This window comes from Artemia sp. Qi Xiang Cuo, chromosome 16 (genome assembly GCF_049724085.1).
Source record: "Artemia sp. Qi Xiang Cuo chromosome 16, ASM4972408v1, whole genome shotgun sequence".
In the NCBI taxonomy this organism is placed as follows: domain Eukaryota; kingdom Metazoa; phylum Arthropoda; class Branchiopoda; order Anostraca; family Artemiidae; genus Artemia; species Artemia sp. Qi Xiang Cuo.
Genome location: NC_142809.1, coordinates 40,672,599 through 40,692,813, shown reverse-complemented (window position 1 = coordinate 40,692,813; position 20,215 = coordinate 40,672,599). Strand labels below are relative to the sequence as shown.

The following is a 20,215-nucleotide window of genomic DNA, read 5'->3' as shown; positions in this document are numbered from 1 at the left end:
ACACTTACAGATGACAGAATTTATAAAAAGCACGTAGATATGATAAATAGCTTTGGAATGAGCCATTAAGCATCTCTCTATGATGTTCTGGTAACCCTCTAAGCCTGTAAATAAAAAAAAATATTTTCCTTGTTGTTCGAGGAAGGGGACTGTAATTTCCCTGTACGAGGTTTTTGACCTATGCTGATTCTAATGGTACACTTTTCATTTTGATCTGACGCCATTTTCGATGGGTTTGAGGCTTTTTTTCGAAATCACCATAAATTTCTTTTCACAATAAACTTTTACTTATAAGACGAACCGAAACAATAGTTACCATTCCTGAGTCAGTGTCAGATGAAAATTATTTTTTTCAGTGGACAGTTTTTTTTTCAAAGGACGTTTTTAAATTTTGGTTACTATGGGCTTTAGTTCACTGAAAAGGTACACTTTTCATTTTGATCTGGCATGATTTTCGAGGGATTTTAGGCATTTTTCGAAATCACCATAAATTTCTTTCCGTAACAAACTTTTACTTTTAAGACGAACCGAAAGAATAGTTACCATTCCTAAGTCAGTGTCAGATGGCAATTTTTTTTACATTAGCAGTTTTTGTTTCAAAATACAATTTTAAATTTCGGTTACTATGAGCTGTGGTTCGCTCTTTACTAGGTTGCAGCCATGATATACCCCAGACCACTCAAGTTGTTCATTCATTGACGCACTGTAAAGCTCTTGTTTCGTTATTTTTTCAGCTTAGCGTGAGAAAAGACAAAGCGAAGTGAGAGGATCGGAGGAAAATGTCCCGGGTGCCGCAGCTGGGAGGGCACAGTGGTTGGAGCGTTGCCGACTTTGATTTTTTTTGCCTGTATTTGAATCAGGAAGTGGGTACTGTAATTAATTATTTCCCGGGCCTAGAAACACCAACCCTAGAAACAGCTCTGATAACTATACAGTAAAAATAATAGCGCTAAAAATAGGTTAGGTACTTGTTTAACAGCCAATATACACACATCGAGAAAAGCAAAAATCAGATAGCCATTACCCGGTAATTACCTATCTGACGCTGCATAAACAAGGGTTTCTCACTCCAGACAATATATTTAAACTTTAGTTTTTTGGGATTTAGGGGGAAAAAGCTACCTAGCTTAGGTTTGGTTATGTATTTATTACATGCCATGCTTTACCCCCCCCCCCCTCTTATGTGCAAATATATAGCCCAAATTTGTTCATAAAGTGCCATAATTTTGTCCATTTTGTTTTATTTCTCTAGCATTAACGAAACTTCACTTCTCGTCTGTTTATTGGCCAATAAACAAGTACCAAAGGTTATAATATATTCACAGTTTATTTTAAATCTAATTTGGTGCATTTCAAATTAAGAAAAGCAGTGTTTTTCTCTCATATAAATCCAAAGTAAAACTGTCTTTGTAACACAAAAATACACATATGCCAATAATACATATGCTTAGGAAAGAATGTTCTTAAGAAAGTTAATGGAAGCAGACTGTTATTACGACTATTCTTGCAATTCTAATTTCAGAAAATATGGTGCATGAGTCCTTTGTGTAATATCTTTTATTATTTTCATTACGTCAAACTGAAATTCCACTGCTTCTTCTTCGCTAAACTTTTCAACAGTAGGTAATATACCTTTAAAAAAAGACCACATTCTGCTTTCCTCCTCTTTTTCCACCGAGTCTATAAATTTAGCCATTTTCGGGTTGAATTCAACCCTTCTATCGTCTACCTCTTTCATTTTTCTTTTTAACCTAATCAATTTTTGTCTGAATGTCTGAATCTTTTTGTCTGGAATGCTGTTGTCATACATAGGTGAAACTGTATTCTCATCTCCACCGTCGTCACCTTCGCTAGTGGGTATATTGAATTCACGATATTCGACAATTTTTTTCAAGAAGCTGATTTCTTCATAGTAGATGTATTTACGAGAAAGTTTGTTGGTCGAGTCTGCTCCCTGGTCTTTCGTTTTTTTGTGGCATCTCACCCAGCTGCCTCGCATATTTTCCCATTTCTTCAACACAGATTTCCCTAAGAAATAAATATTTTTAAGTTTTTTGGCTTCACATAACGAAAACATATTAAGGGTAAAGACTAGTTTTAAGCCTCATTTTCATTTGACGTTATATATGGACATTTTGCTGTGAATGTCCGATATTCTTGAATGTCGACATTCACTGGTGAATATCCGAAATACCTTTTTATTCTCCATGGATTTAGTGAGCGTTGCCGGTCAGCTTTTCTGCTTAATGCAAGATGTGATGATAAAAGGTTAGGTTAGATTATGTTTTGTTAGGTTTGGGCTATGTTGGGTTTTTTAACCAATCTCTGATATTTATAACCAAATTTAACCTAAATTGACATACCCTAACCTAATTTTAACTTTTACCATCATAGCTTGCGTAAGACTGAAAAAGATGACTCACAAAGCTAATTGAATTCAAGCAGAAAAAAAAAGAATTTCAGACATTCACCGGTGATTGTCGACATTAACCAGATTTCGGACAGTCACGGTAACAGACAAACTCTAAAGAAAACTGACTAAGAAAACTGCAATAGTACGTTTTTTTAATATTGCACAGAAAAACGGGATGTTTAATTGGCTGATGCATTTGACATTGTGCCTGTAAAACACAAAAATAAAAAAGAGGCTTTGGGCAATTACAATTCGAAGTTACAAGGTTACATCAAGACTGGTGGGACGAATCATCGTTCCTAGAACAAAGTCGAGAATGAGTATGAGTAATTATATTCATAAATTTAAAATAGAGCGAAAATAAGAGTTCTAAGCTTATCTTGGAAAAAACTATTTTTGCGAAGGTTTATACAAAAATCAGGGCCGGATTGACTAGGTACGGGGCCAAATTGGAAATTTTTATTGCGGGGCCCTCTCTATACGTTAAATTCTAAGTAAAATTCAGAATGTTTTTATTTGTTTTTCTTATTTGTTTTTGTTTTGTTAATAGTCTCTTTAGAACCCAAGGGGAACCCCCTGTTTTTAACTTAGGAGCACAGACACGTAGGGTGTTACATAATCCTTTTTTGAGATTTATTTTTCTCTCAATACATGTTTCTCAGAGGTCCACTAGATTCTAATGATTTTTGCCCCCGTTCAGACAAAAGGCCAATTTCCATCCAATAGAATTGCGCCTTCATCAAATGGTCCATGAAATCCTTTCCAATATTCTGTTCCGAGGAATACTTTCTACATGATAGTCGTAACACTGCAATAAAAATCCACATTTTCCAACCGATTAAATGATTTCCAAGCCATTCTACATCAGAGCACAAGCGTCCCCCAAGCTATTGACCTTTACATTATTAAATACACCTGCCTATTAGAGGTTTATTAGTGTCCCAATGCAATACAGACAGGTTGAGTTGCACAACGGATGTTACATAACATTGTTTTTTTCATTGCATTAGTGAAATACATTGAAGTTTTATTCTAAACAATAAATCTTGAAAGACACGGGCCTTTGTAGATACAAAATTTATTAATAAAAACAAATTTACAACATTATTAAAACATTGAAAAAGCAGTTAAAAAACATGACAAACGAAAAAACAAAAACATTCGTAAATTAAGGAAAAATAGGGCTCCTGGCAGTCGATTCTGGAGGGGGCAAGGTTGATATTAGAGTCAAATTTAGGCCCTATTCAGGTATTTCTGAGAGCTTTTAACAAAAATATCACGTCTCTTTGAATTGAGCCTATGAATATTTACCCACCATGACAATATGCGCATTTGAATAATATTTTCTCATCACCCCAAGACATTTTCAGATATTTCTTGTTAAAAATTATACTTCAACCCATTGATCCAAGTTTTTGCAAGCCAATCCTTTCATGATGCTCCACAAAACAACCAAAACCACCACCGCATTATGTGCCTGCCCCTCTGTAATCCACGCGGTATTCTCCTCATCACCTCCTAGGTCATTTTCATCCTTTTCCCTCTGACAATAAGCTTGTGAATTTAAATTAAAACACTGTTTTTGTGTGTTTTCTTAATGGCGGGACTTAGCATTTCATTCCTAGGACGTGATACCCCAACCAACTCACGCATCAGTACCCCACTATTACTGCTCTGCGGCACCCTCTGACATCTCCTCATCACCCCCGAGATATTTTCAGACATTTCTTGTTAAAACTTATGCTTCAACCCATTGATTCAAGTTTTCGCAAGCCTAGCCTATCCTGATGTTCAACAAAAGACCCTCACATCACCATGGCATTACGCAACTGCCCGTCTGTCATCCAGGTGGCATCAACCTCATTACCTTCTAGGATATTTTCAACCCTTTCCCTCCGGTAATAAGCTTGTGAATCTAACTTAAACACTGTTTTTTTTTATTTTAACAGTGGGACTCGGTCACTCACTGGTAGACCGTGATATTCCAAGCAATTCACGCCACAGTGCCACACTATTACTTCTCTGCGGAACCCTCTAACATCAGATCATCATCCCAAAAACATTTTTCAGACATTTCATATACTGAATTATGCTTCAATCCATAGATTCAACTTTTTTTTACGTGCCAACCTTTTCATGATAATCCACAAAACACCCCTAAACCACCACGACATTTCACACCTGACCCTGCGATCCATGTGACACCCTTCTCATCAGTCCTAGGACATTTTCAACCCTTTTCCTCTGAAAATAAGCTTGTGAATCTAAGTTAAACACTCTTTTTTACTTGAACAGCAGGACTTAGCAATTTCATTTTTAGAATGTAATGGTCCAAATCATTTCACACCACTTGGAATTTAAAACATTTCTTGAACGAGCACTCTCCTTATTTCCAATGGTCTTATAAAAACTGGCATTTTTGCCCCCCACCTCCGATTTCACATTTCTGATTCCACCAATTCCTATCCGAGTTCCACCAATTCCAAGATTTTGTGCGCGGCTGCCTCTTTGTTAATATATGGCTACCAAATGGTGCACCCCTCTGGCGCATATTATCCCGCAAAAGGGTTTTTCAACTTATTTCCCCGACAAAAATAATTTATAAACTAAAAATGACTTTTTTTTATTTGCACAGCGGAACTTGCAGTACTATTATTAGATTGCAAAGCTCCACGACAATCCCCAGTCTGTTGCACTCAATGGCAGGCATGTAACACCCTCTGGTGTGCATCATCAGACTTATAGCATTTTCAGCCATTTTCCTTAAGAAATATCTATTCACACTAGAATCGATCGTTTAAACAAAAACCCCTCATTGACGTCTCTTTTTTATGACTCCTGCCAATTGAGACCAGCGTAACACAATGTACCACCTCCTATGACACCCTCCGGCGAACATCCTAATAAATCACAAATTCTTATTACAAAATTCAAAACACTATTACAAAACAGAATAATAATTCTCAAAAAACAAAAAATAGATCCTGAGAGATCACAAAATTCCTATTACAAAATACGATTTAATTCCTAAAAAACAAAAAATTGTTCTTACAAAATACAAAAATACTTTGCATAATTCTAAAATAGTTTTAACAGCACCTCAAATGCTTCTCCTAGAACAGGAAAAACTTCAGTCATAATACAATAATTCCTACAAAATAGAAAATATTTCTTACAAAATACAAAAACACATAGCACAATTCTAAAATAGTTCTAACAGAATGAAAAACTGTTGATCATGAAAACAAAATACTTGCTAAGAAATCCAAAAATTCTAACAACACCCATACACTTCTTCTGGAATACGAAAAAGTTTAACCATAATCCAAATAATTCATATAAAAAAAGAAATAAGTATTACAAAATACAAAAATACCTCGGACAGTTCTAAAACACTTCTTATAGGATGAAAAATACTTGATGAAGAACACAAAATACTTTCTACAGACAACAGAATTCTAACAACACCCTATATAATTCTTATGGAATACGAAAAATTCTAGCACAATCCAAAATAATTGTTACAAAACAGAAATAAATCCTTAAAAATACAAAAAATATATTGCTCACTTCCAAATAGTTTTAACAGAACGAAAAATAGTTAGTATAGAGCAGGAAATACTTGCTAAGAAACACAACATTCTACCAGCATCCCAAACACTTCTTATATAAATTCTAAGGCCACTCTGGCCTGCCATAACATAAAAAACGATCAAAAATGGGTGTTTTAAAGGCCAAACGAATATACTGAAGAAAAAACAAAGCACATTTTTCGAGAAAACAACCGCCAGTTTTCTTCGGCGCGAACAAAATTATATAAACAAGGAAAATAACGAAGAAGAAAAAAACTCGGATAGTCAACAAAACTAATCAAAAAACAAAGAAAAAACAGCAACAAAATTAGAACATAAATGCAATTCAATAAAAGACAAAAATTATAAGAATTAAAATCAAATACCTAACAACCATGAAATGAGCTATTGCCAATATCTGCTATTTGCACAAAATCCAAAAATTCTTAACTGCCATTGGAGGATGCTAACGAACAAATGAAAAAATAAAAGAGAAAATTTCATTCACTGAAACAAACAAACCAGCAATTAAATAGTCAAAATATTCGCTTTGTTTCTTTCTTCAGTATTTTGTTTGGTCTTTAAAAACTCCATTTTTGATAAATTTTTTGTTTATGATACTTCTTATAGAATACAAAAAGTTCAAACATAATCCAAAATAATCCCTACAAAACATGAATATCTCTTACAAAATATGAAATACCTTACAAAATTCTAAAATAGTTCTAACAGAATGAAAAATAGTTGGTGTAGAACACAAAATACTCGCTACAAAACACAAAAATTCTAACAACACCCTAAATACTTCTTATAGAATACAAAACCTTCAAACATAAACCAAATCCATTCTTACAAAACAGAAATAGATCTTACAAAATATAGAAATACTTTCCATAAGTCTAAAATAGTTTAAAAGAATAAAAAATAGTTGGTAAAGAACACAAATTACTTTCTACAAAGACAAACAAATTTTACAACAAATCTTGCTACAAACAAATTTTAACAACATCCCAAACACTTCCTATAGAATACAAAAACTTCAAACATAATCCGAAACAATTCTTACAAAACAGAAATAACTTACAAAATACAAAAAAAAACTTTGCACAATTCTAAAATAGTTCTAAAAGAAAAATAGTTCGTGCAGAACACAAAATACTTACTACAAAACAAAAAATTCTAGCAACATCCCAAATACTTCTTATAGAAACAAAAACTTCAAACATAATCCAAAATCATTCCATGCAAAACAGAAATAAGTCTTACAAAATACCAACATACTGCAGACAATTTCAAAATAGTTCTAACAGAAAGAAAAACTGTTAGAACAGTAAAAAATATACTTATTACAAAACACAAAACTTCTAACAAAACCCCAAATGCTTCTTATAGATTACGAAAAACTTCAAGCATAATCCAAATAATTCCTAAGAAACAGATATAACCAATACAAAATACAAAAAATATATTGCACAATTCTAAGATAGTTCTAACAGAATGAAAAATAGTTAGTGCAGAACACAAAATATTTACTACAAAACACAAAATTCTAACAACACCCCAAATACTCCTTCTAGAATACAAAACAAACCTGGAATACAAAACCATTCCTACAAAACAAACGAACGCTTACTGAACCCAAATGAACCTAAATCAAAATCAGTTGACATAATGAATCCTAAGTGAAAAAATCAGTTGTGGTGCCATCAATAACTTTAGTGAAAAAAGAGATGGTAGTAAATGGGAAGTTTCGCTACCAAGGACATAAAATTAAATTGTTTTTTCGTATCTTCTATCCATGTACCTTAGGTCAGATTAATAGTTTTCCTTATAATTAGAAGTTTTGGTACCAGGGACATGAAACTAAAATGCTTTTTCGTCTCTTGGTTCCAAGTGCCTTAGCTTGAATTAACATTTTTCTTTATATTTGGAAGTTTTGGTGACAATGACATGTTATTAAAAAGTTTTTCGTCTCTTGGATCCATGTGCCTCAGGTCACATTAAAATTTTTCATTATGTTTAGCAATTCTAGTATCAAGGACATGAAAGTAAAGTTTTTTTTATCTCTTGACCCATGTGTCTCAGGTCAAATCATGCCTCAAAACTGTGGTTTTCTAAAAATTTTCTTTATATTTGAAGGTTTTGCTATCAAGGAGATAAAATAAAAATGTTTTTTCGTCTCTTTAATCCATGTACACTAGGTCCAATTAAGATTTGTCTATGTTTGCTTGTTTTGCTACCAATGACATAAAATTGAATTTTTCTTTCTCTTGGATCCATGTCCCTTAGGTCGAATTAAGATATCTCTTTATATTTGGAAGTGTTGCCTCCGGGGATATGAAATTAAAATCTTCTTTCGTCTCTTGGATTCATTTACCATAGGTCAAATTAAATTTTTCTTTATATTTGCCAGTTTGGTATTAATGTAAAGGGAATTTTTGGGGCATATTATGATGATGGTGTAAAATATAACATCCCACTCGAAGAAGAAATGGATAGTTGGAATGCCGTATGAGGCACGTTCATTTCTAAGAGGTAATGCTAATGCTATAAAATAAGTTGATAACCTAAACATTTATTTTAGCCAAAAAACACTGCGTCTTTTCACTAGATGGGGTTTTCAAGCGAATTGTGGCATAAAAGTATCATTCTAGTCAACGGAATGCCGAAAAGCTAAAATTGAAATGTCTTACAACTAACATAAATCCATACAGATATTGAACTTCCTGTTTCAGAGGTTGGAATGCCATATGAGGCACGTTCGTTTCTAAAATGTACTACTAGTACTATGAAATAAACTGATAACATACATTTATTTTAGCCAAAAAAGACTGCGTCTCTTCACTGCAGGGGTTTTCAAGTAAATGGAGACATAAAAGCATAATTCTAGCCAACAGAAAACCGAAAAGCTAAAAGTTAAATGTTTTAGAATTACGATAAATCTATGCAGATATTTGATCTCCTGTTTCAGAGGCTGGAGTGCCGCATGAGGCACGTTCGTTTGTAATAGGTACTGCTTATACTATGAAAAAACTGATAACATAGAGAAATTTTAGCTAAAAAAGACTGTGTCTCTTCAGTACATGGGGCTTTCAAGCGAATTGTGGCATAAAATTATCATTCTATTCAACGGAATACCGAAAAGCTAAAAGTTGAATGTTTTAGAATTGTGATAAATCCATACAGATATGGAATCTCCTGTTTCAGAAGTGGGAATGCCGTATGAGGCACGTTCGTTTCTAAAAGGTACTGCTATCGCTATGGAAGAAAATTATAGCATAGACATTTATTTTAGCCAAAAAAGACCATGTCTCTTCAGTATAGGGGTTTTCAAGCAAATTGTGGCATAAAAGTATCATTCTAGCCAGCGGAATGCCGAAAGCTAAAAGTTAAATGTTTCCGAATTACGTTAAATCTATACAGATATTGAATCTCCTGTTTCAGAGGTGGAATGCCGCAAGAGGCGCGTTCGTTTCTAAGAGATACTGCTAATACAATTAAATAAACTGATAACATAGAAATTTATTTTAGCCTAAAAAGATCGCGTCTCTTCACTGCAGGGGTTTTCATGCAAATTAATGCATGAAAGTATAATTCTAGCCAACGAAATACTAAAAGGTGAAAAGTTGGATGCTTTTATATTTCAGTAAATCTGTGCAGATACTGAATTCCTTGTTTCAAAAGTTAGAGTACCTCATGAGACACATTCGTTTCTAAATGGTGTAATTGATTTGAAACTGGGGGAATAACGCCCTTTCCAGCCTTAATTTTTAACGTGTTTTTTAACTGCCTTTTTCTATGTTTTAAAATTATTTGTCAATTTGTTTTAAATAATAAGACTCTTATAAACAATGTCTGCGTTTTTAAGATGTATTCTTTAGCACAAGTAAGACATGCATTTCCTTTAATTAATATCTTGACAGTAAATGTCTCCTAGAGTGTGTCATATTCGGAGAGTTACAGGTCATGCAAGTGCTTGCCAAAAATTGGGAATCTTAGCTGTCACGCAATAGGTTAATTCTAGAATATGGTTCCAGATACAAAATACTGGGAATAGCAGTTTAAACCTTCCAGTTAAGGCACAAAGCCATTGGAAGGGAATGACCTTTCGAGTCCTGGCGGGGTCAAGAAGTAGGGGAAAAAATATGAAAGGTGTTTCGAGCGAAAACATTAAATGCCACAATAAAGAAAATGTCTTGAGGCTTTTGGGCGAAAAATGTCAAAACGGTATTATCTGGCAGTGATGGTTGCGCAATCATTACATGACCTTACATAAAGTGTGTGCCGCCATTAAGTTAATGAAAAAAAACGTTTTGGGGGTTTCGGGCGAAATAAATATTACGTGACAGTGTTGCATAATTATTACGTAATGTGTGAGTTGTCGTCACGTTCCAAGCGGGCTTTTTCGCATGGGTTCCTGTGGCAGGATCACATAAAATTACGTCAAGCATATTAGATCTGACGGTTTGAAACGGGGTAATTGGTATGACGTCATAGGACTCCAGTGTGTCATGGAGTCTTGATAAGTGTGTTCCCTTAATATGACTGGTGACTGCGCTGTGCAGGTGCAAGGGGTTAAGAGCTCCCCCTGTTAATTGAACATGTGTATTATCCCAACCAGAGTCATACGCTCGGAATCTTGCCAGTGCGGGAATCTTGCCAGGGCTGTCAAAGAAACCACTTAGGGTGTGTCTTGGCACCAGCGGGCTCCGGTAGAAACAGCTGACCACACTGTACAGGTGCGAGGGGCTAGGAACTTCACTTGTTAATTTCCCTATTATCCCGACCACATTCCAAGTAATTGAAACACTCAGGTCTCTTGCCTGGGCATGCCAAATTTTGCCTGGACATGCCAAATCTTGCCTGGGCGGGAATCTTGTCAGCTAGAAACATATGCAAGGGGCTAGGAGCTCCCTTTTTAATTTCTCTATTATCCCTACCACGTTCTAAGTAATTGAAACGCCCCAATACTCTTGCCAAGGATAGGAATCTTGCCAGGGGTGAGAATTTGCATGGAATTACGTCACCCGGTCGCCAAAAGAGGGATTCGCCGTTAAACCATCTTCTTGCGCCGTCAAACCAATGGAGGAAAGGAGTAGTGGCTATGGGCGTCGAAGAAGTGTCTGTGGGGATACTACTGCTAGTTGCTCTCGGGTATACTTTTGACTCCTAAAAAGTGACCTAGAAATTTCACTTTCCAATCAAATGAGCCCTCTCTGAAGTTTATACGAGCACCCTTTTCATAAGAAGCATATTCGCCCCCAGGACAAGATTTACAACCCCTCCCCCGGCCCTGGGGGTTGTATTGCCACCGGAGTTTTTTATCTAATTTTTGAACAATTTTTGAAAAAACTGGCAATCTCAAAATTTGTAGCGGTTGGGTTTGGGGAAAAAGGGTGGGGAAGATAGGGGCCCTCCGATCCCTCTTTACTCTTAAAAATTGAACTAGAACTTTCAATTTCAATTCAAATCAGCCCTCTGACGCTTATACGAGCATCCTTTTCAAATCTCTTCCAATTGCCCTTAAATTGAGCTAGAACTTTCAATTTCAATTCAAATCAGCCCTCTGAAGTTTATACGAGCATCCCTTCCAAATCCCGTCCAATTGCCCTTAAATCTCTTGACTCTTAAAAAGTGAACAAGAACTTTCAATTTCCAATCAAATGAGCCCTCCATGAAGTTAATACGAGCATACCTTTCATAAGAACCACACATGCCTTTAGGGCATAACTTAGAACGCCTTCTCCCGGGCCCTGGAGGGTTGTGTTGACACCGATAATTTTCTTATCCGACCTTTGAACTATTTTTAAAAAAATGTCTATCTAAAAATTTTCATCAGAAGGGTTTGGAAAAAGAAGGCATGGGGGGGGGGCTAGTTGCCTTCCGATCTCTTTTAACAATTAAAAAGTAAGCTCGAACTTTCAATTTCCAATCAAATGAGTGCTCTCCGAAGTTCATACGAGCATTCCCTTCTGGGGCATAAGAACCATATATGCCCCAGGGCATAACTTACAACGCCCGCCCCCGGGGCCTGGAGGGTTTTGTCGAAACCTGAGTTTTTGTTATCTCACTTTTGAACAATTTTTAACTTAATGGCTATCTTAAAATTTTCATCGGATGCATTTGGGGAAAAAAGGCCGTGGGGGCTAGTTTCCCTCTAATCTCTTTTGACTCTCAAAAACTGAACTAGAACTTCCAATTTCCAATCAAATGAGCCCTATCTGAAGTGTTTACGAGCATCCCTTACATAAGAGCCACATATTCCCCCAGGGCATAACTTACAATGCCAGCCCTCAGACCCTTGGGGGCTGTGTCGACCCCGGACCTTTCGTAATATGTTCTTTGAATTATTTTTAAAAATGGCTATCTCAAAGTTCTTAACGGATGGGTTTGAGGAAAAAAGGGCGTGAAGGGGGGAGGGGGCTAGGTGCCCTCCAATCCTTTTTTAATCTTAAAAAGTGAACTAGAACTTTCAATTTCTAATCAAATGATCCATCTTTGAACTTTTCACGAGCATTATTTCCATAAGAGCCATATATGCCCCAGAGCATAACTTACAACGCCTGCCCCAAGGCCCTGGGGGGTTGTGTCAACACCGGAGTTTTTGTTATATGATTTTTGAACAAAATAGTTATCTCACAATATTTATCGGATGCATTTGGAAAAACAGGGTGTGGGGGGGGGGGGGGGGCTGGTTACCCACCGATATCTTTTGATGCTTAAAACGTGAACTTGAACTTTCAATTTCCAATCAAATGAACCCTCTCTGAAGTTTATACGAGCATTCCTTCCATAAGAACCATACATGCCCCCAGGGCATAACTTATAACCCTTGCCCTGAAGACTGTGATGGGAGTGTCCTGCTCAAAGATATAATTTGCAGAACTTTCAACTATGTTGAACAAAATGGTTATCTCTAAATTTTCATTGGATGTGTTTCAGGAAAAAAGGGGCGTGGAAGGGGTGTTAGTTGGCTTCCAATCACTTTCGACTATTAGAAAGGGCACTAGCAATTTAATTTTCTAATCGAATAAGCCCTTTTTAAAGTTTCTACGATAACGCTTTCTATAAAAAACCTTATATGCCCCCAGAGCATAATTTACAACCCTTTCCCTGAGGACTGTAGGGGGGGGGAGGGTTTTCATCTTCACAGACCTAATTTCCAGAATTTTCAACTACGTTGAACAAAATTGCTATCTCAAAAATTTGAGAGGGGGATTAGCTGCCCTCCAATCGGTTTTGATTACTAAAAAGGCACTAGCCCTTTGAATTTCCAATCAAATGAGCCCTTTTTGAAGTTTCTACAACAAACCTTTTTATAAAAAGCGTATATGCCCCAAGGGCATAACTTACAAGCCTTGCCCTGAGGGCTGTGGGTGTCCTCCTAAAAACATAATTTCTGTCTGGAAATCAACTACGTAGCACAAAAAGGCTATCTCAAAATTTTGATTGGATGTGTTTGGGGAACTGGTAGGCGTGGAAGGGGTGTTAGTTGCTTTCCATTTACATTTGACCCTTAAAAAGGGCACTAGAACTCTCGATTTCCAATCAAATGAGCCCCCTCCGAAGCTTATGCGATGACCCCTTCCATACGAAGTGCCTCTGGGAAAAAATAAATAATAATAAATAAAAAACATTGGAATAAATAAAAAACATTGGAGCCGTATGGCCTTTACTATAGTCAACGCTATAGCGTTGCCTCTGATAGTATTTGTTATTGGGAAACATACGGACATTTTTCACGGGAGAGTTTCCTGCTGGGGGGATATTCTTGGGGAATTTACAGTGGGGAGAAATTTGTTGGGAATAATTGTCTTTCAGTGGGGATGTATTTTACATGGGGGGGGGGGGGTACCTGCATCGTACTTTTTTTTACTAAGACTAAGCTAATTATAACGGAATGCAAACCGATTTTTCTCAGATCACACAGATCGAACTTCTTGAATGTTTTCGGGATATTTAACAAGTACTCGTCTTCTTATTATTCCCTGGTTTTATTTTTCTTATTGCCCCCCCCCCACAAGAAAAATAACAAATACGCGTATGATCTAAGCTACCAGTAATAGCATTGAGGAGGGGGAACTGCCACTCTCCCTCTGAAACAAGAATTCATCAAAAGAATGTTCAAAAGCATGATTATGAGAAATATTCTCATTTAAATCTTGGTAAAAAAAAAAAAACTTTTGGTAGCATTTCTCCCAATTCTGAGAAATTTTGTTCTGACTCTCAGGAATAGTGGGGCATGTCACCATTATAGTTGGAAGGTGCCATTGAAAAAAAATAGAACAAAAATAAAATAAAATTAAAAAAATTAAAAAAAAATGTCCATCTTGCAAATTCTGCCTGTTTCCCAAACCTATCTCCCGTGGGTTTTTACTGAGGTAGGCAGGATTAAAAGTTTTCAGTCTTCAAAGGAGGTATATAAACTAGTTTCAAAAATTATTTTTTGTGTTTAAGTTAACTATAGTGGGAAAACAACTTTTAACTACAGTTTATTAAGTTTAAAATGGTTTTATTTCTCATTTTCATACATATTTTTACGACCTATTGCTCACCAGAGGGAGGGGGAGGTAACCACTAGATAAGATCACTTACTGAATTCGTTTCTTTTGCTGTTTGTTAGAGATTCATAATCTTCATTTAAAAGTTTGCAGATTTCGGTCCATGCTTCGAATCTCCTTCGTTTATCTTTATAGGACCCCATTGACTTGTCCCATAACGCAGGTCTTTCTTTAATTGCACTTATTAACATTTCAGAATCGATGTTCATTGCTATAATATTAAAACCGTCAAACTTTTAAAAACTCTAGTTGAATGACATTATTGCCTATGAATTTTCTGGTGGAAAGAGACCCGGTGAGGCAAGACCTAAAGGCAATTTACACATTACACGCTGACCGGGATGTAAAGCGATTTCTATCGCTCCGCTTACAAGATGAACACTTTAAGTCCTAACAGGGTTGCCAACTTTCACACTTTCAGTGTGCAATGCACTCTTTTTTATCTCATTGCACTTGACAGTCACAGTCTTCACGAATCAGAATTGCACTCTTTTTGCCAATCATTAGCTCTTTGCATTCTTTCACGAACTGATCATAGAAAAAGTATTAGCAAAACAGAAAACTTCAGATTAGTGCATAAGATTTAACAGTTAGCCAATACGATCTGTTGTCTCTGCCTGTGCCACCCCCAGTGGTCTTTCCAGTATTTCCTCTGAATAAGATCAAAATCAAATTAACAACTGGAAACATAGAAATTCGAATTTAATAAAAAGAAGTCAAAAGCTGTTTGGCGCAACCATTCTTTGAAGACATAACAAATAATTGGGTTTATTAACTTTATTATTGTCTGTAAAGTTCTGTGTATTTACTGATGGGTTCTGAGTTCTCCTCAATCGACTTTGCAAATGCATCTAAATGAAATGTTATGTCACATGTATTAATAAACATTTTTGTAGGCTATTGATGTTATTTTGGCACAATAGCAAATCTAAATTTACACTTCTGTGCTGTTGGCATAAACTACCCAAAAAAAACATTTTTATCTGATTCACCTAATCTAAAATACCTCTTTCGCAGTCACTCCCATCTATTCATGTCCATTAATATGCTCAAACTTAATGTACTCAAAGCAAAGCAGTACGTTTGCCGAACAAGAAGCTATCCGATTTCTGGGAATGAACCCAGAAAACTACTCATTCCATATAAAAATTGGAAAGAAATTTACAAGAAAAGAGAAAAAGGAGGAAATCCAGTAGAGGAAGAAGAAGAATAATTTTGTACGAATAAGATTGTGTTCGCCAATCATTTTTTTTGCTACTGCGGTACAGATGAACACTACAGTGAAGTCAGCTATAGTTCATAATTAGTTACTTGGGCCTCTAATAGGCTATTCCTTTCAAAACATTTGGACAAATTGGAGACAAAACTGTATCTAAATATTTGGTGAAGTCAATTGTAGTTCAGTTAAAGGTTCAGGCGATCAAAATTAAGGCGCTTACATTTCTAGCAGAGTAATACCGGTACTCTTCTATTAGCTGGACTCTTTTTACATCTCAAACTCGAGACGCGTTGGAAAACCCGTTTTTACGGGATGATACAAGACATCGCTATAGAGAAATACAATGTCTAGCGTGGTTTTAATTGCGTATACGATATTTAAAGTATTTTTTTTTGGGGGGGGGGGGGGTAGAGGGACCTAGATTAGGTTAGGTTACGTATTTAATATATACTTTGCTTTGCCCCCCACCCCTCCCCGCTAATGTACAAAAATATAGCCCAAATTTGTTTCTAAACTATTATATAGTCATTCTATTTTATTTTATTTTATTTCATTAGCATTAACCAAACTAGCACTGTAAAAAAGATTCCATTTAATAGAAGAGTATCGTAATACCTCTTAGCTATAAACAGAACGAGGTTCATTTAAGTAGTGATCCCTCCTGATCTTATTTAAGACAAAATTGGAGACAAAACTTTATCTAAATATTTGATAAAGTAAATTAAAGTTCAGTTAAAAGTCCAAGCGATCAAAATTAACTCATGCTTATTTCTAGAGGAGTTTTAGCATTTAGCTATAAAAAGAACGAGAACCATCCAACTCATTTTTCAAAGGTTCATTTAAGTAGTGAGTCCTCCTGACCTCATTCAAAATACATTTGAAATTAAAAGGTAAATGTGTAATGATCGCAGGATAACGTATAATTACTTACGAATGACATAAGAGTGATCAGAACAGTGAGAGGAGCTGCACTTGCGGCAGCAGCCGCGCGCGGAAAATTCTCGACTTGCACTCTTTTTGAGCAATTTTCGCTATGTTATGCACTTTTTTTAAACATCGGCAGTTTGCAACCCTAAGTCCAAATAGCAGGCTTGTTTTGCAGTCCCAATCATTGCTAATAACAATTGGTACTAAAATATTTTTGGTTGCTCGTGAAAACAAAATTGCTGAAGTACCAAGGACATCAAAATGAAATAAATATCCCCTGGCCCCTATGTTAGGTCTATTTTAACCAGAAAGCTCCTATTTTGTAAGATTTTACTTTTGGTTGTTTCAAAACAGGCGAGGCTTTTAGGCGAGTGACTTATTATCATAAAAAACAAAGTTTTTCTGGGGGAAGTAAAGAGCGAAGTTGAAACTTAAGATGAACAAAAACTTTTACTTCACAACCTATCTGACATATATCAATAAAACTGATGAAAATAAATCAACTGTTGATATTTCCCTATGTTTGTGGGATTACAGAAAACTAGCGCTTTACAGAAAACACAAAAGCAAAGTATAAAAACAAGAATATTGATTTAGAAATCGAAAGTAAATACGAAGCCTCACAACAACGAACTAGCCTATAATACTTTTTATAGTCATATAGGAGCTGTGATATCAGTATATTTGAGTATACAATTAAAATTATCTTAAAAACTTGGGCATAAAAATAATAAGTTTAAAGTCTTTAGACAGCATATAAAATAATGGATTGATTTATCAGGTAACATCTTGCTCTCACCTAGTATTACTCACAATGAAGACCTCGTCAGCCGTAATATGAACTCTGGAAATCCCAGTTATCTCTCTTTACAAAATGGAGGAATTTTAGTTGCGACACAGATTCTAAAGCGAGTTTGTGGTTCTAGTACTAATAAGATTATTTTATTTCGAACTTGTCTACAAAATAATTATTAAATGTCTTTTTCAGATCCAAAGACGACAGTCAATCATTGAACTGAGCTCATTGTGCAGAAGTGATGCCAAATTAAACGAAAAAAAATGAATAAAACAACAATCTAAAAATGCTTTACTGTTATACTGTTAAAAGTGTCCTTAAAAGGTTTACTTTTACTGTTTTTCTGTAATCTTACAAACACAGAGAAATATCAACAGTTGATTTATTTTCATTATTTTTATTGATATATGTTAGATAGGATAAGAAGTAATAATTTTTGTTCATTTTAAGTTTCAACTTCGCTCTTTACTTCCCTCAGAAAAATTTAGTTTTTTTAATTAATCTATGCTTGTGTTTGATATAAAAAAAAAATATTTAGAAACAACATTGCTATGACCTTTTCTATTTAAACAGAATAATTTCTATTCGTTATACGTTATAACGTTGGTCCTTAGTTTCAGTTGAAAACTTATATTTATGCGTATATAATTTCTAATGGCCTCCAATCTAGGGTAGATAAGGCACCTCAACCCTTATTAAGGAGCTGAACTAAGAAGCCGTAGTACAAGAATTGAAGGGAAAAAAGTTTAGAGTGGAAAAAAAAAAATCAAAACATAGTGTCGTTTCTTTTTATAGAAAAGACTTTAAAAAAGAAGAAATAGATCTTTAATTCTTTGTTTTAAAAAATTAAATCTAGTCATGCTTAAGAAAGTAGCTCCAGGCGAGTAGCTTCGACACAAAAGGTTAACTGAGCGGACAGGTTTGTATATTGACATACTTGCGGAAAATTTTGCTAGCTCAACAGAAATGTGACTTTAGGCTTAGGAATTTATTTGACCTGTCCCTAAATAAAAAGCCACTCATTACTCAGAAATAAATGGAAATTTCATAAAAAGATCATTTCTTGTGTAGGTACGATATATGCTATTACAAACTAAGTTTGTTTTCATTTCAAAAAATTTGGGAAGAATTACCTGAATTCTTTTACAGAACTGTTTTCATTTGTCTCTCTTCCTCTTTGGATGCACAATCTTACATATGGAGAGAATATTACCGAGGAATTACCAAGTAAATAATTTGAAGAAGTAGGTATAACAATACGTAATCCTTTTTATAATATACAACTTTTGAGTGGTTCCAGAACCATGGGCGCCCATATAGGGGGGCAGGGGGGGGGGCTGTCACCCCCCCCCTGGCTGAATGATGCTGCCTTATTTTTATATTTTTGTTCTGAGATTTCTATTATATAGCATTAAAAGTGCCAATTAGACGAGGTTTGCCCCCCCTGGAATTCAGCTTATGGGCGCCCATGTCCAGAACCACATGTCTACACTTCTCCAATCACTTAGTGGTTAGTGGTTGGAGTCAGGGGCGTAATTTGCTATAGGACAGAGGAGGCAACTTCCCCTCCCAGACCTCATTTTCTTCCAGAACCCAGTTTGCCCCTGCCCTCCCAACTGAAAGTTATTTTCTCCAAAAATGTTGTCAAAACTAAGGTAAGCCTGCATAATTCAAGCATCCACTGAAACGGGTCAGTTCTCTTTAGTACATTTTTACCTTTTTATTACTGTATGGGTAGTTTTTCAGTTTTATCTGTCATTTTCACTTGAATTGGCTCCAACTTTGAGCTGCCCCCCTGAGAATTTTCACAAAATTACGTCATTCGTTGGGGTATGGATTTAGAGATCTACTCAGAATGTCGATGCAAACCATGAACTGGATTACCTCTGTTCCCTTTTGAATCAAAATACTTAACTAAATACCTTCCTGTGACATTCTTTAAAAAATGAGTGCATCAAATTTACAAAAACAGTGAAATAATCTGAAAGTTATCGCAAAGAAGGGAAAAAACATAATTGAAAAAAAAAACGAAAAACACACAAGCAGAAATCGAACGCAAGACACTCTATTTCGAATTCGAATGCTGTACCAACAGAACCACGCCTCTGATAAAGAGATTTGTTATATTAGTGTTTTTACCTTAATTACGTGGCTTAAGGGTAGTTTGAAGGAGAAACACACGAGAGGTGTTCTTGCAAACCTCTAGTTACGTGTTTTGGACCATAATTGTTACAATGATGATTTTGTTTTATCCTTCCAAGCTTTTCTACTTAAGAAGTGACATCAATAGTATTGTTTTTAGTGCTGTATCAAACTTACGGATGATAGAATTGATAAATATCACATAGGTACAAGCAATAGCTTTCAATTGAGCCATTAAACGTCACTCTAAAAAGTACTAATAGCCCACTAGGGACTACCAGTACTTTAGTCATTGCACCAAAAGTCCCGTTTTTAGTGCATTTTCAACTTGCTGATGATTGAATCATAGGCAGCGCGCAAGCGCTGCCTAAGTAAAGAACGATGTGGGCATAATGTGTGTGTTTTTTCCCCTCCATACCCGAGCACTTTTTATCGAAGGAAATGTCATAGAAACTTCGAAAAGGGCTCATTCGATTGGAAATTGGAGTGGCTAGTGCCCTTTTTAATAGTCTAAAGTGATTGGAGGGCTACTAGCCCCCCCCCCCCCCCCCACGCCCATCATTCCCCTAAACACATCCAATAAAA

The 20,215-nt window shown here is 35.7% G+C and overlaps 1 protein-coding gene across 1 annotated transcript; it reads right to left on the bottom strand.

Annotated features, from left to right (window-relative positions):
• Positions 1-1,314: 1,314 nt before the first annotated feature.
• LOC148942906 (uncharacterized) lies at positions 1,315-14,804 on the bottom strand. Its single transcript, XM_089101970.1, has 2 exons — positions 14,581-14,804; positions 1,315-2,028 (listed from the first exon to the last, which is right to left on the bottom strand). The coding sequence occupies exons 1-2, from the start codon at positions 14,753-14,755 to the stop codon at positions 1,499-1,501; spliced, it is 705 nt and encodes a 234-aa protein (XP_088958096.1). The 5' UTR covers positions 14,756-14,804; the 3' UTR covers positions 1,315-1,498.
• Between the last annotated feature and the right edge of the window lie 5,411 nt (positions 14,805-20,215).

Excerpts from the sequence above, each read along its gene's own strand:
- LOC148942906 (XM_089101970.1), bottom strand. The coding sequence starts at position 14,755 with ATGAACATCGATTCTGAAATGTTAATAAGTGCAATTAAAGAAAGACCT. Across the intron at positions 2,029-14,580 it reads CAGCAAAAGAAACGAATTCA|GGAAATCTGTGTTGAAGAAA; the intron begins GTAAGTGATCTT and ends TTTATTTCTTAG.